General features: G+C 34.9%; 1 protein-coding gene across 4 annotated transcripts; it reads right to left on the bottom strand.

Annotated features, from left to right (window-relative positions):
* Window positions 1–5,687: 5,687 nt before the first annotated feature.
* On the bottom strand, window positions 5,688–15,989 carry LOC136205517 (ADP-glucose phosphorylase). 4 transcript variants are annotated; one of them, XM_065996150.1, is made up of 5 exons: window positions 15,437–15,989; window positions 14,566–14,856; window positions 12,837–12,938; window positions 11,708–11,882; window positions 5,688–6,166 (listed from the first exon to the last, which is right to left on the bottom strand). In XM_065996150.1, exons 1-4 carry the CDS (start codon window positions 15,947–15,949, stop codon window positions 11,874–11,876), a joined length of 915 nt encoding a protein of 304 aa, XP_065852222.1. In that variant the 5' UTR covers window positions 15,950–15,989; the 3' UTR covers window positions 5,688–6,166; window positions 11,708–11,873. The 4 variants fall into 4 exon arrangements, with proteins under 4 accessions (XP_065852222.1, XP_065852223.1, XP_065852221.1 ...); XM_065996151.1 differs by having other exon boundaries at window positions 11,708–11,952; XM_065996149.1 differs by having other exon boundaries at window positions 5,688–6,038; window positions 11,708–12,938.
* Window positions 15,990–24,081: the final 8,092 nt, after the last annotated feature.

A 24,081-nucleotide genomic window follows, 5' to 3' on the forward strand; every position in this document is an offset into this window, starting at 1 on the left:
AGCTAATAATTTATTCGCACAAACATGGAGGAACGGGTGATTCACACCACCCTCCCTAGGGTCGAACGGGTGTGTCACCCGTTACCCCTAGGGCCTAACGGGTGTGTCACCTGTTACCCCTAGGGTAATGGGTGGTTCACCCGTTTTTCCTATGCCGAAAATAGGTAGTTCACCCGTTCGGCCCCTGGATAGGCAGTGTGAATCACCCGCCCAAGCAAACTTCAATGAGTTCCATCTCCGAATCCGGAGACGGAACTCCTGTTTTCGATTTAATTTTCAAAAACAAAAAAAACTTACCTGAAGGATCATTGGTCCTTTTCCTTTACTATGTGGTCCAGCCATGAATGTTGTTCGGGCATTTGATTTTCGAAGGAATTTCAGTTTTTGAGTTCAAAAAATGAAAAGGGTAAAAGTGTCAATCCGGAGGCGGTGATGAATAGTTTAGGGGTGGTAAATAGCAATCCACTAGAAAAACTCTTAGGTGACTAATTTGGAACTGACAGCTTTAAACTTTTATTAAAGAATGAGCCACCAAATTTCGTTGAATACTTAGAGAAAGAGATCAAACAATTATCTAACTCCTCTAATAAACTGATACAACCAGAAATAACATTTAAAAGCTATGAATAGGAAAAGTCAGGTCTAGAATTTCTCATCTCAAATTGGTAGTCAGACTCCAACTCAAATTTGCCCAATCTATTATTGTTACTGTTATTCTCTTTGAAATTGGTTGGTTCTTTAATGATTGGAATCGGAATGAATACAATAAATTTAATAAATAATTATTATTATAAAATTAATATAAAAAATATTATATCATCTATTACTATAAAAAATCTAATTTTTTTTAAATAAAATTAATGGGTTTTTACTGATTATTTTTATTATTACTGTAAATCTTAAAAAAATGGTATTATAACTTCAAAGAAAATAAACATTACTATATATAGATACATTAATATATAATATAATCATCATTTGTAAAAAAAATAACCATAATCTTAATGACCATTTAAAAACATGGGTTGTTTACCCAAAAACAAAAAACATGGGGTATGATAACTTACGAATGAACTTTCGTCGGAGCTTCACCTGTGGGGGCACCGTTGTGTTTGGTCGGGGGTACTCTGATGCTTAAGTCAGTAAAGTATAGAATAATGATAAACTGTAAGCACAAAGTATAGTGTAGAATATGTACCTCAATGCCTTGGGATATAAGGCTATTTATACTAAAATAGTTGTAACCATCGACCTAGTAACTAGAAAGCCTTCCATTAATGTCACTTTAATTGTAGTTACTATGTTCATTCAAGTGTGATCGTTAGCTCATTTATGGAGCTATTACTTGTCATCAATGGTTTCGGTTTCCATATAGGAAGACGGCACAGACGTCCTTTGGGCAGATCAATGTTGGACGGCAGGTCTCCCAAGATATGGCGGTTGTGAGCCTCTTTAAGATATCTGATCATCATGAGGCGTATCTTTTAGATCATTGATCTCTGATGGCGGATGACTTGCTCTGTACGCCATCTAGGTGGCGGACCTCCAGTCACTGTCGATGTCTAAGTGTTATTTAGGTCCTTCGATTACATGAAGCTTTATGATTCGTCTTTGGATAATATCTGGATCTTATCATGGTATGTATGTAATGCTTTTTTTTGTTTTGTTTTTTTTTAATAAATCAATAGGAATGGGAATGAAATTTGATTAATGTGGAGAAAAGAGGGATTCAACTATTCTCGTAGTTGGGGGAATGGGAATATCATTCTCAAATTATATTTGTTTAACCAAACATTAACAAAGAGAATAATCAATTCTAACTCTCATTTCATATCTTAAATTTAGCTAACCAAACACCCCTAAGTATAAACCTGATACAATACTGAGACTAAGAGTACAAGTATAATTGATGTGATTATCTCTATTAATAGTGGTAGTTATCGTAAAGATAATATGAAAGATTATCTCTAACAATTAGTAATGAAAAAAATAGTTATATGAACTTGTCATATAGAGAGAATCACATACTGATATGAAACTTATATACAAATAGAGTAATGAAAAAAATGGCTATAGTACACTTGCATTTTAATGTATTTTGTTGATGTTGCTGAAAATATATGTTCTTCTATATTATTAGAATAGATTATCAAAAAAAAAAAGTACCTTTACAAATCAAAATTTAGAAGAAATAAACAATTTATGTTCATGTTTCACTCAAAAAATAATTTTTCTTTATAGTGGTGTTTTATCTCTAGATGGAAAGTTACATTTGATTTAAATTCGGTGATGGTAAATTTACATCAATGAAAAATACAAATTTACTAAAAATGGTTCAAAAAAAGACATGAAAAAAGGGAAAGAAACCCTTATGAAGAGCACTCTATCTTCTGTGGGCCCAAATTTGCCATTACAAGTGAAGGTATTCCTCCTTTTTATAAGCTTGTTACGATCCTCACAATGGTGTATTGGACATTTTTATAATGTTTATCATCCAATCAAAAGTTACAAAAATAATTGTAATATTATAAGTTTGTCTAAAAAGATATAACAAAATTTATTTCTATAATTTCATTAACTATTAGTATTAAGTCCCAATGGTGCAGTTTCAAAAAAAAGTGACAATCGTTTAACTATTTCTATAATTTCATTAACTATTAGTACTAAGTCCCAATAGAGGGGTTTTGAGAGATGCTGATGGTAAATGGGTGTCTGGCTTTACTCAGAATCTAGAGGTGGGATCTTCCTTTACTGCTGAGCTCTGGGGTCTGGGTTTAGACTGGCCAAAGATCTGGGTTTGAAAAGGCTGCTCTTGGAATCTGACAACCTTGAAGCGGTCAAAATGATATCTGATAATAAGGCTATGTGTTTAGGCAGCAAAACCTAGTTAAAGAGATTAAAAGATTGTGTTCTTCCTTCGATACCATCATCTTTGGACATGTGTACAGGGAGCAGAATAGGGTGGCAGATCGCCTTGCTGCTGAGGGTCATGCGAGGATGTTGGGAGTATCAATCTTCTCTTCTCCTCCGGACTTCCTTTTTTCGCTGCTGTCGGATGATCGGGTGGGGGTTAGCTTTCCTAGGCTAATCCCGGATTAGTTGTTGGGGTTTTTTTATTTTTTCTTTTCCTTTCCTACCAAAAAAAAACAAGGTTTATTAATATTTGTGCTTTATTCCTGACCTCCGGTTTTACTTCTCGAAAAAACTCTCTGTTATTACAAAGAGTTTTGAAGGAGAGCCCCTGGTTCACCACTCCCCGGTTAAAGAGATCCAGTTAGTTGGTTGGAGGAAGCCCATGGAAGGGGTTGTCAAGTTGAATACGGATGGCTCCTGCCTTAGTAATGGCAGAATTGCTGCTGGTGGAGTTCTTCGGGATGCTGGTGGCACCTGGCTGGCTGGGTTTACCCATAACTTAGGTACGGGCTCCTCCTTTACTGCGGAGCTCTGGGGGATCTTGTCTGGCATTAAACTCGCCATTCGCATGGGTGTTAAAAGACTTTCGGTGGAGTCTGACAATTTGGAGGCTATCAACAGGATTTCGGATAGACAGGCTGTTTGTCTTAAGAGTCAGAATCTCATTAAAGCCATCTTGAGGCTTCGTCTTGCCTTCGATTCTCTTACCTTCTCCCATATTTATAGGGAGCAAAACCGCGTGGCGGATCGCTTGGCAGCTGCTGGGCATGGAGGGATGTTAGGTGTTTCTACCCTTTCCGTTCCTCCTTCTTTTCTGTTACCTTCTCTTCTTGAGGATAGGATTGGGGTCAGTCTTCCTAGACTGATCCCGGGTTAGGTTTTTGTTTGTTTGTTTTTTTTTCTTCCCTTCTTACCAAAAAAAAATATTTGTGCTTTCAGGAAAAAAAAATATATGCAAAATTTAATTTAGAAATGGTTAGAAGTTAACTCTAAATTCACGATCAAGTCAAAGTTTTAAAGACTTTGTGTGAAAAATTTGAACATTGTTTTGACTAAATGTTTTAATCGATTTTATGGTCTCAAAAGTTTGAATTTGAATTTCAAGTCAAATAAATAAATGTGAGAGAAGTTTATTAAGATTCAAATCAAAATCAAAGTGCGAAAAGCTAATAGTTTATACTTGACACATTACAATCCTACAAGGTTTGGTAATATTTGTAAAGTTTAGTTTAGAAATTGTCAGAAGTTACTCTAAATTCACAACGGAGTCAATCTTTTAGAAGTTACTCTAAATTCACAACGGAGTCAATCTTTTTGAAAATTAGGTGATAAATTTGAACATCAAATTGCTTTGACTAAAATATTTAATTGATTTAATTCACTACAAAAAAAAATGGCTTTTAGTAAGGGAAAATTCGTTATTAAAAGTTCAAATACCCTTAATAAAAGCTTTTAATAAGTGGAAAAGTCCCTTATGGACCCCTTGTTGAACGTTACCTTGCTAATTGTTTTAATAACGGAAATGAGACCGCTTATTATTGAACTTACAATGATGGAAAATCTACCATTACTAAAAAAATGTTTGTAATAATTAAATATCCACTTATTAAAATTAATTATAATAAGATAAAAAAAACATTTATTAAAAACTAATTTAGATGTTTAAATGAGTAAATGTGGGAAAAATTTATTACAACACGTTTAGTGGAACTAATTTTGATAATACTTTGTTAATTTTGGTTTGTTACCAAAATTTATAACAAACTATTCTCTTTCCCACTTTTCTGCAGAAGTCTGTGTTAGCCCCTAAAAAATGTGCCTTTGTGCCGTAAAAGTCTATTTTAGTCCCTCAATCTATGCAATATACATTAATCGAGTGAATATACAGTGTTTTATGATAAGTGTGCCCCATAAAATATAGAAGTAACAAAGAATTATAGTGGTTGTTATTTATGTTTGTTACTTTTGCATAGGTGACACCAATGAGTAACAAAGGCTTGTTACTTCTATTAAAGGTGCTCTTAAGATTGAAATCCAAGTGTGAAAAGCTAGCAGTTTATACTTGATACGTTACCATCCTAACAAGGTTTCATAAAATTTGTAAAATTTAGTTTAGAATTTCTTAGAGGTTAACTCTAAATTCACGATGAAGTCAAAATTTTGAAAACTAAGTGATGTGGTTGAATACTGAAAGTTCATATGTCAACCTGCAACTACATAGAAGCAAGGTAAATGGGGGGCATTGTACGACGAATCCACTCTGATGAGTAAGTTAGTTCATGAATGTACTGGAGGATGATCACAATCAATAAACTAAAATTGTAATGCAAACTTAACAAAATGAATAATTGAGTTATGCTTACTCTATCGGTGTTCTTCATCTCCAAATAGGCACTCTAACACCACTTCATCTCCAACGACTTAAATATTTAGTATGAAACTACATTTTTTATTTTTTAAAATCATAATATTTGAAGCTTTCTCTCTAAATATTAACTTTCTCTCTCATCACCAAACAACACTTAAATGACCTCAAAACTAAGAAGTTGAAGAATTCAAGTTGCTTAAATTGTTGAAATTTTTCATTTTGAGTTCATTATGGGCCAAATTTGGCAAGTCAATCCAAAAGTGACCGAAATTGCTAACAGTACCAACCACGTGGTTATTTTTGCTCTAAAAAGCATCACATGTACTAGATGGTGAAAATGTCCAACCACATACATTTTATTTGAACTTATCTCTATAATAAATTCTCAAACTGATCAAAATCTGTATATAAAAATTCAACACCATCATGGATGTCTTAATTAATCGAAGGGTAAAATATTCAAGCTTCAAACACTTATACAAAAGAGCACCAGTAAGGTTCACTTTCTAACACCTTTCAATTTTAAGATGTGAAAGAGCCTTACAGTTAGTGAGTATGGCATCATGACCAAATTTTCCAAAAGACCCATAACACATCTAAAGTTTTCTTAAGCCTAACAGTGTACTTGCAATCAGCATAGCCTCACTATCATGACATTGAAATCAATTCCTTCACAAGAATCCACTGCTTCTGGTGGCCACATATCTCTTCTCAGATCAATTAAGCATTTACACTTTGTTCTCAATTTCTTCAATCCCTTTGAATGTGATATTCAAACAATAACTAATGTCAAACACTCTCAAACTCACTAATGAATCAACATGCATTTCCACAATTTTCTATCACTTCACTCATTGGTATTTTCAACACCTTCAGGTGTTCCCACTACACAAAACAGATAGATTCATGTAAATCAAATATTTATGTTCAAGAGAGAAAGAATCCATAAAGTCAAAATGTATTTTTTTTTTTTTTCTTATTATGTAAAAATGTTATTTCAAAGATGAAACTTAAGGAAAATCTAAACTTTACCAAAATTAGTCTAAATCAATTTATTTTCAAATTTCAACCAAATGAACAATCCATTAGGTATCTGAAATTCAATATATTTTTACATTACTCAAGTCAAATGGATTTTTCTTGGCAAGCATAATCTCTTTAAAACAAAAAGTGTAAACTTTCCTATAACAGTCTTTTTTATTCATATGGGGGGCTTGGCTTTTTTTCATTATTATGTTAGAACAAAAAAGATAACCAGTTGTAAGCATTGAAACAGCACAAAAAATAAGAAAACGAAAAGGGAAAGAAGAGAGAAAGAGTACCAGTAAGCAGCATAAACAAAACCGCGACTTCCAAGCTTGTAAGTAGAGAGCAATCAAAATGAATCTATTGCGCTTGATAAGCTTACGCGCCACTGAGTCAACATCGTCGATGGAATGGTACCATTTCCGGCACCAGTACTGGATGTGGATTTCACACTAGCAATAAGGTCCCGAAAGGCATGCTAACCAATTTTTGCACACCAACGAAACATATCCTGCCCTTTTTCTGTCTAGATTAATAATAGTAACATAGTTCTATAATTATTTGAAATTCAAATAATTATAGAACTATGTTACCATTATTAACGTGAATAAAGGGTGGGATATGTTTCGTTGGTGTGCAAAAATTGGTTAGCATGCCTTTCGGGACCTTATTGCTGGTGTGAAATCCACATCTAGGACTGGTGCCGAAAACAGTATCGTTCCTGTCAACCATGTTGATTCGGTGGTGCATAAGTTTATCAAGCCTAGTAGATTTTCATTTCAGTTGCTCCTTTCTTAGAAGCTTAGCATTCCCGGCTTCGTTTATGTTGCTCACTCGAGTCAAATGTATTTTTCTTGACAAGTATAATCTCTTTAAAACAAAAGGTGTAAAGTTTCCTATAACCGTCTTTTTTTATTCATATGCGGGGTTCTTTAGCTTTTTTTCATTATTATGTTAGAACAAGAAAGATAACCATTTGTAACCATTGAAAGAGCACAAAAAATAAGAAAACGAAAAGGGAAAAAAGAGAGAAAGAGTACCAGTAAGCAGCATAAACAAAACCGGGACTTCCAAGCTTGTAAGTAGAGAGCAATGGAAATGAATCTATTGCGCTTAATAAGCTTAAGCGCCACTAAGTCAACATCGTCGATGGAATGGTACCATTTTCGGCACTAGTACTGGATGTCGATTTCACATTAGCAATAAGGTCCCGAAAGGCATGCTAATCAATTTTTGCACACCAACAAAACATGTCCTGCCCTTTTTCTGTGTAGATTAATAATGGTAACATAGTTCTATAATTATTCAAATAATTATAGAACCATGTTACCATTATTAACGTGAATAAAGCATTATTAACGTGAATAAAGCATTATTAACGTGAATAAAGCGTAGGACATGTTTCGTTGGTGTGCAAAAATTGGTTAGCATGCATTTCAGGACCTTATTGCTGGTGCCAAATCCACATCTAGGACTGGTGCCAAAAACGGTACCATTCCTGTCGACCACGTTGATTCGGTGGTGCATAAGCTTATCAAGCCTAGTAGATTTTCATTTCAATTGCTCCTTTCTTAAAAGCTTGGCATCCCCGGCGTTGTTTATGTTGTTCACTCGAGTCAAATGTATTTTTCTTGACAAGCATAATCTCTTTAAAACAAAAGGTGTAAACTTTCCTATAACAATCTTTTTTATTCATTATTATGTTAGAACAAAAAAGATAACCATTTGTATGCATTGAAACAGCACAAAAAATAAGAAAACGAAAAGGGAAAGAAGAGAGAAAGAGAACCAGTAAGCAGTATAAACAAAACCGCGACTTCCAAGCTTGTAAGTAGAGAGCAATCAAAATGAATCTATTGCACTTGATAAGCTTACGCGCCACTGAGTCAACATCGTCGATGGAATGGTACCATTTCCGGCACCAGTACTGGATGTGGATTTCACACCAGCAATAAGGTCTCGAAAGGCATGCTAACCAATTTTTGCACACCAACGAAACATGTCCTGCCCTTTTTCTGTCTAGATTAATAATGGTAACATAGTTCTATAATTATTAATTATTTGAAATTCAAATAATTATAGAACTATGTTACCATTATTAATATGAATAAATGGTAGGATATGTTTCGTTGGTGTGCAAAAATTGGTTAGCATGCCTTTCGGGACCTTACTGCTGGTGTGAAATCCACATCTAGGACTGGTGCCGAAAACAGTATCGTTCCTGTCGACCATGTTGATTCGGTGGTGCATAAGCTTATCAAGCCTAGTAGATTTTCATTTCAGTTGCTCCTTTCTTAGAAGCTTGGCATCCCCGGCTTCGTTTATGTTGCTCACTCGAGTCAAATGTATTTTTCTTGACAAGTATAATCTCTTTAAAACAAAAGGTGTAAACTTTCCTATAATAGTCTTTTTTTATTCATATGCGGGGTTCTTTAGCTTTTTTTCATTATTATGTTAGAACAAGAAAGATAACAATTTGTAACCATTGAAAGAGCACAAAAAATAAGAAAACGAAAAGGGAAAAAAGAGAGAAAGAGTACCAGTAAGCAGCATAAACAAAACCGGGACTTCCAAGCTTGTACGTAGAGAGCAATCGAAATGAATCTATTGCGCTTGATAAGCTTAAGCGCCACTAAGTCAACATCGTCGATGGAATGGTACCATTTCCGGCACTAGTACTGGATGTCGATTTCACACTAGCAATAAGGTCCCGGAAGGTATGCTAACCAATTTTTGCACACCAACAAAACATGTCCTACCCTTTTTCTGTGTAGATTAATAATGGTAACATAGTCCTATAATTATTTGTTCAAATAATTATAGAACTATGTTACCATTATTAACATGAATAAAGTGTAGGACATGTTTCGTTGGTGTGCAAAAATTGGTTAGCATGCATTTCAGGACCTTATTGCTGGTGCCAAATCCACATCTAGGACTGGTGCCGAAAACGGTACCATTCCTGTCGACCACGTTGATTTGGTGGTGCATAAGCTTATCAAGCCTAGTAGATTTTCATTTCAATTGCTCCTTTCTTAAAAGCTTGGCATCCCCGGCTTTGTTTATGTTCCTCACTCGAGTCAAATGTATTTTTCTTGACAAGCATAATCTCTTTAAAACAAAAGGTGTAAACATTCCTATAACAATCTTTTTTATTCATTATTATGTTAGAACAAAAAAGATAACCATTTGTAAGCATTGAAACAGCACAAAAAATAAGAAAACGAAAAGGGAAAAAAGAGAGAAAGAGTACCAGTAAGCACTATAAACAAAACCGCGACTTCCAAGCTTGTAAGTAGAGAGCAATCAAAATGAATCTATTGCACTTGATAAGCTTACGCGCCACTGAGTCAACATCGTCGATGGAATGGTACCATTTCCGACACCAGTACTGGATGTGGATTTCACACCAGCAATAAGGTCTCGAAAGGCATGCTAACCAATTTTTGCACACCAACGTAGGACATGTTTCGTTGGTGTGCAAAAATTGGTTAGCATGCCTTTCGGGACCTTATTGCTGGTGTGAAATCCACATCTAGGACTGGTGCCGAAAACGGTATCGTTCCTATCGACCATGTTGATTCGGTGGTGCATAAGCTTATCAAGCCTAGTAGATTTTCATTTCATTTGCTCCTTTCTTAGAAGCTTGGCATCCCCGGCTTCGTTTATGTTGCTCACTCGAGTCAAATGTATTTTTCTTGACAAGTATAATCTCTTTAAAACAAAAGGTGTAAACTTTCCTATAACAGTCTTTTTTTATTCATATGCGGGGTTCTTTAGCTTTTTTTCATTATTATGTTAGAACCAGAAAGATAACCATTTGTAACCATTGAAAGAGCACAAAACGTAAGAAAACGAAAAGGGAAAAAAGAGAGAAAGAGTACGAGTAAGCAGCATAAACAAAACCGGGACTTCCAAGCTTGTAAGTAGAGAGCAATCGAAATGAATCTATTGCGCTTGATAAGCTTAAGCGCCACTAAGTCAACATCGTCGATGGAATGGTACCATTTCCGGCACTAGTACTGGATGTCGATTTCACACTAGCAATAAGGTCCCGGAAGGCATGCTAATCAATTTTTGCACACCAACAAAACATGTCCTGCCCTTCTTCTGTGTAGATTAATAATGGTAACATAGTCCTATAATTATTTGTTCAAATAATTATAGAACTATGCTACCATTATTAACGTGAATAAAGCGTAGGACATGGTTCGTTGGTGTGCAAAAATTGGTTAGCATGCGTTTCAGGACCTTATTGCTGGTGCGAAATCCACATCTAGGACTGGTGCCGAAAACGGTACCATTCCTGTCGACCACATTGATTCGGTGGTGCATAAGCTTATCAAGCCTAGTAGATTTTCATTTCAGTTGCTCCTTTCTTAAAAGCTTGGCATCCCCGGCTTCGTTTATGTTGCTCACTCGAGTCAAATGTATTTTTCTTGACAAGCATAATCTCTTTAAAACAAAAGGTGTAAACTTTCCTATAACAGTCTTTTTTATTCATAGGTCTTTAGCTTTTTTTCATTATTATAAAGATAACCATTTGTAAGCATTGAAAGAGCACAAAAAATAAGAAAACGAAAAGGGAAAGAAGAGAGAAAGAGTACCAGTAAGCAGCATAAACAAAACCGGAACTTCCAAGCTTGTAAGTAGAGAGCAATCGAAATGAATCTATTGCGCTTGATAAGCTTAAGCGCCACTGAGTCAACATCGCCGATGGAATGGTACCATTTCCGGCACCAGTACTGGATGTCGATTTCACACCAGCAATAAGGTCCCGAAAGGCATGCTAACCAATTTTTGCACACCAACAAAACATGTCCTGGCCTTTTTCTGTGTAGATTAATAATGGTAACATAGTTCTATAATTATTTGGAAGATAAAGTTCAAATAATTATTACCATTATTAACGTGAATAAAGCGTAGGATATGTTTCGTTGGTGTGCAAAAATTGGTTAGCATGCGTTCCAGGACCTTATTGCTGGTGTGAAATCCACATCTAGGACTGGTGCCCGTTCCTGTCGACCACGTTGATTCGGTGGTGCATAAGCTTATCAAGCCTAGTAGATTTTCATTTCAGTTGCTCCTTTCTTAAAAGCTTGGCATCCCCAGCTTCGTTTATGCTGCTCACTCAAACTCTCTCTTCTTTCCCTTTCGGTTTTTTTATTTTTTGTGCTCTTTCAATACTTAAAAATGGTTCCCATTTTGTTCTAACATAATAATGAAAAAAGTGAAACGAGATTTTATTAAAGCAAATTAGAAGACAGGACATTAATGATAAAATGAGATGGAAAAACTCTTAGCTGACAAATTTGGAACTGACAGCTTTAAACTTTTATTAAAGAACAAGCTACTAAATTCGTTGAATACTTATAGAAAGAGATCGAACAATTATCTAACCTTTTTAATAAACTGACACAGCCAGAAATAACATCCCAATGATAAGAATAGGAAAAGTCGGGCCCAGAATTTCTGATAGCTTGAACCATAGATTGGCAGTCAGACTCCAACTCAACTTTGTCCGGTCCTGTTATTGTTTTTGAACCAGCTCAAGCTTCCCGGATTGTCATAACCTCTGCCAAAATAGGATCAAAGAGCCTCTCTAACATATGGTGTGTACTACTTAATAATAATGTTCAATTAACCTTGGAAGAATATGAAGAACACAATGACAGTTAGTGAATTTAACCTTTTACAAAATTATCAGTTTGAACAAACAGATGACAATGAAATATAATATCAAGTTGTATACATAATACATATTCACAGAACATCCAAGGAATCAATTTCAGCAAAACTCAATATCATTGGAATTAATAGTATTTACATTCTCAAACAGCAACTTCAAAAAACACAATGGCAAAAAAGAAAAAAATTCAATCAAGGGATAGATTTCATAAATCCAAATTAATCATGCATGATAAAGTAACATTAGGAAACTGGAGTCACTGAAAATCCAATCCTTAACAATCAATAGAACATATAATAGTCTTATTGAGTCATCGATATGATTGGAAACATGTCATTCGGGGGCACCATTTCAGTTTTCCTCTTCAATCATAGAGATCAAGAAACGATATCAATGCTTTTATTTTGGTTTTTATAAATGATGCAACTAAAATTGACAAGCTCAAGAAAAAACTGTAAGGCATCACTCATCACATAGCTTTGTCACTGTCTTGCATTAATAAAACTTTAGAAACAAAGCACCAAAACATTGGGGAACGCCATGTCCTAAGAAATGCTTCACATTTTGTTTCATACATTACATCACTTAAAAAAATGGTTACTTTTATTAGGCGTAGATATCAGGAAGAAGATGATATCTTTCTGATTCGACTAAATGCGAGTAATGTTGGTGGTATCAAGCCTTTGTTGTGAGATTAACTTCTCTCAGAACTTTTGCAGCATCCTCAGGGAAAACAGGATTTATATAACAACCAGATCCCATTTCAAACCCTCCCACCCCACTTAATTGAGGAACTATTTGTAAATACCAGTGAGTATAAGGTAATTGTGATTCTTTAACCTGAAGTGGAGCTGTCTGGATCATGAAATTAAATGGTGGGTTATTCAATTGTATACACATTTTTCTGAGCATGAGCTTCAGCAATGTCCCAAGATCAACAGCCTGCAAAAATACCAGGATGCACTTAAATATAAAAGAGAATACGACTATATGCAATGGTGCAATGCGCAATGTACAATTGGTATTTTACATTAAAAGCAAGTAAACAGAAAAATGCCAAATGCATTCTTTAGAAGCATGATTGTATAACCACACATATGTAAAGCAAATCATCCTTTAGCTCACTCCATTGTTACTTCTGATTTTCATTATCACTCTTTTGAATGTGCAATCAGATGGCACACAAGGACAAGGTATGATGCTTCTTCGACCATTATCTCAACATGTTTATCAAATTCAGATCCCATTAATTATTCACAGCTGTTTATTTCCTCCCTACCACTCTTAGAAGGACTAAAGCATTGGGGCAACGCGCACACCGCACTAAGCAAACTAGGTTCAATCAAATTCTTTTATATATAAAGAAGGCGCATATCTCTCTCACTTAGGCCCACTGTTATTAAAATCGTACGATTCAATTCGCATTCGAATCGTACTATTCGATTCGATTCACCCCCATTTAGATTCGAATCTATGGGGCGAACCTAAATCTGCCATGAATCGGTGGTGAATAGTAGGAATTGGTGGTGAATCGGCCCATTCCATCTATTCATGAAATCTGCTTTTTTTATTAATATTGAAATCTGCCTAAATTAGAGGTTGAGACTTGTTCGGCAATAGAGTTTAATTACTTAGAAACACTAAAGTGGAAAGAACTCAAAAAAGTCAATACAACAACCAATAAGAAATAGGAATGGGAAATAATAAGAAATTAAGAATTGAATTAATCAATTACAGAATTACCTACTCTACTCCTTAACCAATTAGGAATTAGGATAACAAAACGTCTCTTACTTCTGATAAAAAAAAAAACGTCTTATTCTACTGCCAATGCCAAGTCCTATATGTTTCCTCTGCCTACTGTCTAGTAGGAATGCGATTGGATTATTTTCTCTGCCTCCTCATATTGCTTCATCATCATCAACGAATCATCAAAAACAAAGTTCTATCATTGGTGAGTGGTGAGTTCTTGGCCATCTCAAGGAGTCTATTCTTGAAGATGAGGAGATTGAAGATTTAACATTGGATAATAATGAAGAAAATGAAGAAGAAAAAGAAGTGGAAAGTACTGTGGTTATGGAAGAAGAAGATGAAGATAATGATGATGATTCCCTTGATGATGAACAATGATTTGTGACTTAGTTTTATTAGGATTGCATTTGCATTAAATTTGAATTTTAAGCAGTTGGTTGATATGATTTCGTTTTTTACATTAAAATTGCATTTTTAGACTAATACGTAATATCTTAAGTTAAACATGCAAAATGTTTTTATTTTTACAATTTTATGAATTTGAACCAAATATTCGATTCACAATTCACAAAATTTGGATTTCGATTCACGATTTGAATCTCGATATGACAACTATGCTTAGGCCTTGAACACATATATATAGTGATAGATATAGATTGATTGCTGGTCTGAACAAACATCTATATCTAACACCACAGTGAACCACGATTCAAATTGAAAAATATGCATGTATGTTGATTTATTGTAGCAACCTAGTAAGAAAATCAATCAACGGATGCAAATTTGCATAGAGAACAATCCAGGAATTGAAGATTACCATCTCACTATCTACTTCATGGAAATGAGAAGAGTGATCCCTAGGAATAATCCAAATCTCGAATGGATATGTAGCAGCAAAAGGAACGATCGAGATAAAATGAGTTGTTTCATCTATTAGAAACTTTTCCATGTTAACCACACAGAGACAACATTTCCCCATTTTCTCGAAGTACTCCTTTGTGCCATCAAGTCGGGCAGAAACAGAAGGCGGTATGATAGGGAGTGCCATTATCTGACTGTGAGAGTGACTCATTGAAGCCCCAGCAGAAGCACCATGATTCTTGAACACCTTAAAGCAGAAAATGAAGTGCACTGTCAACCTAAATTGCATATAACAATGAAATGAAAATTACTAAGCCACCAAAACTAGCCAGTCGTAAAAGCATAGCAGGTGCCCAGGCACATATTTTCCTAATACAAAATTACTACTTTTCAAGATAGCTTCTCAATAATACACAGAAAAAATTGCTAAAGCAGAAGACTTTCAAAAATCCACATAAAAAAGTAGCATTTCTCAGTCAAGCTTGCAAAAAGATTGGACACCAAACCCAAGCTTGCCCCTGCTTCCTAATGATTTCAGGAAAAATACTAACAAGTGTATTTGATTAATCTGTGCAACCAAAATAAAAATAAAAAATAAAAACCGCAATGCGTGAATTTGACTCCTCAAAGCCACATTCATCGGCTATAAAAATAAAAATAAGAACACCTATTTCAATTAGGAGGGAGAACAAACGCCAATATAAAAATCAAAAAGACAATGCTGAATACAGTTAAGAGCAATCCAACTCTCCATTTCCAGTCGGAAGACTATCAATTCCACATATCAATCAAAGAAAAAACTAGCAGAGCTAAGAAGAAAAGCAAACCTGTATGTATACGATAGATTCAAAGACCATAATCTGCTCAATCCTCTTCTTATAAGCGAGCAAAACCTCACCGATCTCTGTGGGTTCCATATCTACCAACTGCACGGAATGAACTGGAGCCTCTATCACCACGTCATGGAAACCAAAGCCGGTCAAAGTCCGATCGGCGCAATCCAGTTCCAGGCATTGGTTATTCTGAGAGGGGTTAGCAAGATTTCTGCTCAACGCGGGATAGAGATTCTCAATGACCCGAATCTTCCAGGCAGGGTCGGATGGAACCCGGAAGATTTCGGGAGCACACTCATGCTCGTGGCCGATGCAGAAGGGGCATGGGGTATTATTAGCGCTAGGGTTGTGAGGAGATTTGGATTTGAAATCAGTGGGTCTTTTAGCTCGGGCGGGCGAGAATATAACCCAGCGATTGGTGAGTGCGTCGTGCCTGATTTCGGGGCTCCGACTTGGAATTGGAGATGGTGATGCCATTTTTTCTGTTTTGTCCTTAGTCTGGGACATTGTGCAATTGTGTGATAGAATTACAGACTGATGCGCCTGTTTGTTTATGACTAGACTAGAGCCTAATATTTAAAAAGTCCTCTTGAATGTTATGAAATTCCATTTCTAACACATTAAAGTGATCCAACTTATTAAAAGTAGGCATAATATTCATCTGGATCCCCAAACTAAATCTTCAAAATCAAGTAGGATCTTAAACTATCAAAATCATCAATCGGATCCTTGAACTAACTAAAAATCATCAATTGAGTCCTATTTTAAACAAAAATCATTAATTAAGACCTCATCGAAAATCATTCGGTTGAATAGTTTCAGACATTCTTCCACAAACTCATTTTGAAAAAACATATAGATTATTACAGTCTATATCAATTAGTCATAATTTCTAATTTTAGGATAGAATGGGGACTCAATTGATGATTTTTTCTTAGTTCAGTGATCTGATTAATGATTTTGACAGTTTAGGATCCTAATTGACTTTGAAGATTTAGTTTGGAGACCCAAATGGATATAGTACCTTAAAATACCATATCAAAATAATTTCATTTAATTGAAGATCTCGTTAATATGGTAAACCATAAATTTAACTAGATTATAAATCTCTTTACATACAGTTAAACCTCGATAAATGAATGTTCGATAAAATAATAAACTCGTTCTCGTTTATATAATAAATTCTTTCGGTCCCGACTTGGACCAATAGACTAAAGTAATAACCTTGCTAAATGCATTAAGTAATAAAAATATTTAAATTTTTAAGAGTCCAATGAAAATATAAATTAATAATTATTGAATTATATACAAAATATATGTATATATAGACCAAAATCTTTCAATCAATCAACTAGAAGTCATTTCTTTTGAAAAAATGCATCTATAGTTGATTGTTTTTCTTTCCACCTAAACCAAAATGAACATCATCCTTAACTCTTTGTAAACACAACTTCTGGTATATTTTGCTCATGTTGTAGGTAGTAGTTGTTTAAGGTGATCATTGCTTGAAAGACATCTTTTGACGATATATTTGTGACAACGCAACTATCATTTGGCTCTGGATCATTTCCATCATCATTGTTCATTATTGACTGGATAAATTATCTATAAAATAATAAATATTGATTTATTGATAAATGAATAATTTATTCATTTATCGATAAATAAATAATATCGCTTAATGAATATTTTTTCCGGTCCCAATGATGTGCATTTATCGAGGTTTTACTGTATATAAAAGAAATAAGAAATTTACAAAAATAAGAAATTGGTTTACATATTTAAACTCATTTAAATATATGTTATCAAATGAGACTTTTTCATTACATATTTAGGGTAAATTTCACCTATGGTGTACAACCTTTATCCTATTTCACACTTTGGTGTACAACCTTCAATTTGTCTCACTAATATGTACGAACTTAGGGGTGACCACCCACTGTGGTGTACATCCGGTTAAAATGATCGGTCAACGCCCGGTCAACTCGCCAGCTCAGCATTTTTCAACTTTAATTAAACAAACTCCATATGCAATTACCAAAATACCCTTTATAAAAAAAATAAATAAAAACACACTCTCTCCTTAGTTCAACTCTCTCTTTCCCATGGCTCCTTTCTCTCTCCAACTCTTCTCCCTCTCTAACTCCTTTCTCTCTCTAACTCTTTCTCTTTATAATTCAGTAGCCATTTTTCTCTCTCTAAAACTAGTTGCAACCTCTCTCTCCAACTATCCATTTCTCTCTCTAAAATTCAAACTGATGGCTCCTCCTTACACGGCACTAACACAATCAGCAGTTCCATTTTTATTTGGGTTTGGAAAATTAATCTGATAAAATTCAAATAAGATGGTGCGCACATCCACCGCAGCTTTTCAATTGGAGATAAAATGAATAAATCCAAGTGTGTTCATTCTTGCCGTGATAAGTATTTTTAATTTTTTTTCTCTCAAAAAATTGGTTCATTTTTTTACGAAAATATATATTACAATAATAAAACTACAAACATTCCCTCATCAGATATAAATAAATGAAATAATAATAATAGTAATAAAAAAACACTTTTCTTATTTATTTATATTTATACTACTGATTATTTTTTAACTACTATATTTATATTTAATTTAATAATAGTACACCATTGGATGATCACTTTCCAATCTACAATCCATCATCGGACGGTACTCCATGTCTTCATCGTGATCGTATACAAATTCCGGAATTCCCACTTCGTTTACGTGGTCCCACAGATAATCAATCCTACTGATGTACTTTAGCGTACCATACAGCCCGCCAGTGAACAGTAAATGTCTGAAGGTGGCAAAAAAGAGTCTGGCCTGTAAATATCTCTTAAGCATATCCAAACTCAGCAAGCAAGCAGGGAAATATTTTCCGGTAATACGAAGAATGGTGCGGCCATGCTTGTCTTTGCCGTGGATCTTGAAGATCTCGACCTTATCAATCAATTGATCTGAATTGACTTCTGAAAAGTAATTATCGAAACAAAAATACATAAAAATAGCCTTCGATTATCTCTCGAAACGATGCACATGGAGAAGCGGTAAAACATCATTCTAGAAACCTACTGTTGTGAATTGATGGAAAAGAGGAAGCGGGAGGAAATGATGGAGGAGGAGATAAAACTTCACTTTTGTTCTTATACTTATAATTTCATCTCCAACCATTTTTGTTTTTCCATTAGATCTGGAACTAATTCACTACTTTCAGCTTCAGCCATTAGATATGGTGAAAGAAAAAATGGAAGAGAGAAAGAATACGATGAGAGAGAAAGAATATGATGAGAGTGTATATCTTTTTTAATTAGAAAAGAACAAATTAAGGGTATTTTAGTAATTACATTATGTGGGTCCTTTTTTTATTAATGAATAAAATGGAAATTGGTGAGCTGGCGAGTTGACCGAGCATTGACCGATCATTTTAACCGGCTGTATACCATAGTGGGAGGTCATCTCTAAGTTCGTACATATTAGTGTGACAAAATGAAGGTTGTACACCAAAGTGTGAAATAGAACAAAGGTTGTACACCATAGATGAAATTTACCCTACATATTTACTAAAAATACATTTAGTATATATATAACAAACAACACAACATAATACAACATAGAATCTTCATATCCAAATCACTTTCAAGTTTCATCTCCAAATCACTTTCAAAAATCAATCTAAACTTTTGTTGATTTCCATCATCATGTAAGTTATTGTTGATTTTAAATACATAATAATCCATATACGTAAGATTTTTACGATGTTAGATATACTTCACCTAGGGTTCAAGTGTTCGCAGATCGCCATATGCGAATCAAATTGTTAAATAGCGAACACTCTTTTATCATTTGCATTTAGTGTAAAATGTGATCAAATTGCGAACGAACTATTTGTATTTATATTCGCAAAGTACAAAATGTGAACCCTATCTTATAACATGTCAAGCTTATTTCGCACCACATTGCATAAAAATGTGATACATAACATAACATGAGATTCGCATCTCCTCAAATGCAAACTTGTGTACTAAATGTGAAACTGAATTTTCAATATATTTCAATATATTTCACTCAATTTCAAACTGTATTTTCTATGTTTATGATATGATTCTTATAGAAATTTGATAAAGAATTTTGTTTATTCTAGTAGAAGTATGTCCACAAAGATTGTTATTTGTTTGATCTCGTGGAATGACCAATGGAAAAAAGTTGCAAGTACCATGACATACGTGGGTGGTGAATCGAAGTTACTCCGGGTTAAGAAAATCAAGTTAGTGAGGTTAATTTCTGTAGGTATTGATTCAACCTCACTTGACTTACGAATACCCATGCAAGCAAAAGACGGTCCAAACAAAGTATCTATTGTAGATTGCAATGATGTACGATGCTTCCTAAACTATTGCTTGTTGAATCCGACCTATATAATGCCACTATATGTTGATTTGATACCCCGAACAATAGATGCACAAATTCTGTGAGATTGTAAGGAAGAGAATGTTGAGACGAGTAACCCTCTATAAGATAATGCACGTTCAAACATTGTGTTAGATCAATCAAGTAGTGGTCCAATCGTACATCTTTTGCATCATATCGATGATGCTTCAATAACCAAAAAAAGGCATTGATGTGCTGATAAACCCAAACAAAATATATAAAATAATTGCTCAAATTATGTGTGTTAAGTAACTAACAATGAAAGTGACTACATACCTCTTCCTCAAGGCATTTGGGTCTAGTATCTAACAGAGTGAACCGTGTAACACACAACATTAATATAATTCCATTCACAACCCTAGTACTTTCGGCATCTGCCCTCGCTTTCCACTATACGTACTCCTCTTGCACATTCGGATCAATTGTATTACCCGGTCATAATGTAGTATGAAGCTTAACCAATTTCCTTTGTCTTTTTTTGCTTCGTAACATCATAAATAGTGTAAGGGAAACACAATTGTTGGCCTCATTTCCTTATCTGACATTGTTCATCGATGATAGCCATGTTAGGGCTAGATGATAGGAGTAATGGTTGTTAAACTTATTGTCCATCTTCATCATCTCGTGTACGTATTCGTCATCTGGTTGTACATATTCGTTATCTCATTGTCAACAAGGTTACACAGTATATTATTATTACAATTCAAATGATAAGAAATAGAAACACCAATAACATTTTATGTACCTCAACATCATCCCATCTCGAACCTTATAAGGTGCGCACTTTAATCCTCTAACATCTCAACACGAGGCCCTAGATTGGAATCCTTTAATTTATCCACACAAGAACTTAGATCATAATCTTATAAGATATGCACATCTCTCACCAACTCCAACACTTTGGTATCCATCGCCTCAAATTTCCATTTGCAACACTCTTGGTGCTCAAGTAACAACCTCTAGATCTTAAAAATTGCATTAGGGGATGCTCGAGATGGTCGAGGAGATTATCCCTGCTCTCTTACTCTATAGCATCATCATCATTCTCATCATCTTGATCCTTTCTCTTATAATCCCCACTATCTTGATCGTAAGCCTCATCTCGGAAAATAATAAACCCCTCAAATAAGGTGTCATAATCAACCTCACGACCCTTGATATGATCAACAAGAAACTTGCACCAAGTCGTATTTTCTCGGTATCTTCAACAACAAGTTTAGGTCGTGGAGGAGTGGCATCCTACAAATCACAGATCGATAGATGATAATTAGTATGATTTCAAAATCAATTATGACAATTTAAAGATGCTCACTTTAATCATATCATAGACTTGATCAGATGTCGAGACTTTACCCATTTTCCATCTAAGCATACGGGGTGGAAGACAATTTGGTTTCTTCACATAATATGTCTCTGTCGCCTTCTAGAGCTTAAATAGACAAACATATACAAAGGATACAAACAAGTACGTAAAATATTTTTATAATTCCTACGTAAACAATATTTACAATTCATATTTGGACTACGTGTGCAAACCCTCGTAGTTGACATTTAGCAAGAGCCTTCTTTTCTTTAGACTGGATTGCCTTCTTTCTTTTGGAGATAACTCTCGTCATCAGCTTATGCGTCTCAAACCAAGCCACATCTCCCTATAAGAATACATCAAATAATATTGGATAATTAGCAAGCACTATCCAATTTGTATTCACTAACCGAGATTTCTCGGTGGTGATCGTCATCCTCCATGCTCCAATCAGTTTCTCTGAACACTTTAAATAGGTTATTTATCCTCTATTTAGATTATTTATCTTCTTCGTCAACTCCTCTAAACCACCAAATCACAAGCCGATATTAGCCCATACTGCCAATCACTAAATCTCAATTGAACTCCTCCAATAGAAACCCACATTTCTCTAGAGAGGGATACAATATGCTCAATCTCCCTAGTTAACTACGTATAGACAATGGCACCGAAGAAGGCGATATTATCCAAATATATAACATGTCTGAAGCGTCTACTTTTGGAGCCGTCAATTTATAGGCTTCTAAAATTCGCAACTCATACCTATAAATATAGGCATCTCATCCCATAGTAGGGATCACTTTTTCTTTCTCTACTTTAAACATACTCTTTCTTTCACTTGATTACTAACTTGATTGTCGGAGCGTATTCTGCTGACGGCTCTTGGCACAGATGGAATATATACGAAGGCAGAACAATGTTCGACCCTGTTTTATCCAGGGCGGATATTTTTGCTTTTTTCACGAGTGGATGATACACTGGTCCATCAGCTATGACATTAATGACACTTTTGAATTTCTTTCTGGGCTCTGTCTTCTGCTTGTCGTCTTGTTATTTTTTATTCTAGACGAATCTATCTAGTTTGCTAACTCCTAGCAAGTTTTAGTGTGGTGGCCATTTCTTCTATAGAACCTGTAGTACACTTTGGCGTTTCTTCCAACGGTTACATGCTCCCCTCCTTTGGGTTCGGGATATGTAATGTCCCATTTATATTGACTCTTCTCCTTTATATTGTGGCAAGTTAGAAGCTTTAAACATTATGTCTGCCTCGTACCTCAAGATCCGTGCTGTGAATGGCGAATTCCTGTTAACTGGATGGCGTATCTTTCTGCATTGTTCTCTTGTCTATCTAGAGCGGTATGCACTCACCTTTCAATCTCATCATCCATGTGTTCAATGTTGAATCGTGGTGGTGAAGCTGGCTCTTGATCTTGATCATGTTAAAGTTATGCTTGGAACTATGGTTTAACGCGGATGGATGTTGTCACAACCGCCAAAGCCATTTTATCTAGCTTTGAATATCTTGTCTCCGCATCCTTCAACATTTTGCTAACATAATAGATGGCGAACTGTTGACCTTCTTCTTCTGGAATAACCACGGTGCACATAGCTTTATCCATGATAGATTGATACAAATGCAGGTCTCCCCTTCAGATTGGTCTGCTCATCGAGGGTGGTTCTGCTAGGAATTGTTTTATACCTTGATATGCTTATTGACAATCTTTCTAGTACGATGATCCGCCCGTTCAACCTTTGGATCTTTCTCACCCATTGTGGGGCTTTCATTTAGGCGCTCTTTTCACCTTTCTCCTTGTTGGGCTTTTATTTAGGCGCTCTTTTCGCCATTTGCCTCGTAGGCCTTTTACTTTATCTGGATTTGCTCTAACTCCTCTTTGGCTAATGACGTAGTCAATGAATTTTTCTGAAGTGGCTCTGAATGTACACTTCTTTAGATAGAGCCTTATTTTTCATGTCAGTGTTAGGCGCTGGTTGCAGTATTAGCGATTCCCTTGTACTTGTGGGTTAGTACTGAAAGAACTCCAGAAGTGGGGCATACCCTGTCCATTATTAAAAGATTGTGGTAAGGCATAAGAGTTATATTCACTTACCTTGGGGATTAATGGCTTGATCCAAGGAACAGACTTCATAGCGAAAGACTGTTTGCATTGGCATTTGTTGGCAAATATCATGTACGATGCAATGTCTCTTTATGGAATTTTTAGTTCATCTCGGAATCAACTTAATAATTCCTTCACGTTGGTCCCTGACTCTAGAATGAACTTAGTCAAAGGATAAAACCGAGTAAATATTATATGTCAAACAAATTCATAATAGAATTTTATTCATGCTTGTGTTAATACTACCACATATAACGGTCATAACCATAAAGGTAAAGTAAAAAAATTAGTTTAACCAATTTGTAGACGTGTTTAATGTTAGGATCTTGTAAAGTAAATTGGTAACAAGGTGAGATGTATAAATTAAAATAGAGTAATAATAAAATTATAAAAATAAAAATAAAACAATAAAATACATAGAAATTTACGTGGAAACCATTTTTATAAAGAAAAAACTATGGGACACTGAAATAATAACTATACTAATAATAATTGGAATACAAAAACTAAGGCTCTCTCAACATCCAAATTTGAAGTATACAATAATTTAGAAGACAGTTCGATTACACATGTTATAGCCTTACACCCCTAAGTGTAGTATTTTCCAAATTCTCAACCCCTCTTTATTTTCCTCTCACTCTTTTGCAGGAATTTCTATGCAAAAGGAAGTTGGTTGTTATTCTCTTTTTGATTGGGTTTGCTTCATCCTACCATGGCTTTTATAGCCTATTTTTTGTTGCAATTGTTATTGAGAGGACCTATTACAACCACTTATAGCCAT

This window comes from Euphorbia lathyris, chromosome 9 (genome assembly GCF_963576675.1).
Source record: "Euphorbia lathyris chromosome 9, ddEupLath1.1, whole genome shotgun sequence".
NCBI lineage: Eukaryota > Viridiplantae > Streptophyta > Magnoliopsida > Malpighiales > Euphorbiaceae > Euphorbia > Euphorbia lathyris.

Bases quoted from the DNA above. Each gene is read 5' to 3' on its own strand.
- LOC136205517 (XM_065996149.1), bottom strand. From the start codon at position 15,949: ATGTCCCAGACTAAGGACAAAACAGAAAAAATGGCATCACCATCTCCA. The intron at 14,857-15,436 runs GTTTGCTTTTCT...TTCTGCTTTAAG, and splicing joins AATCTATCGTATACATACAG to GTGTTCAAGAATCATGGTGC. The intron at 12,939-14,565 runs GTAATCTTCAAT...GTATTTTTGCAG, and splicing joins ATGAAGTAGATAGTGAGATG to GCTGTTGATCTTGGGACATT.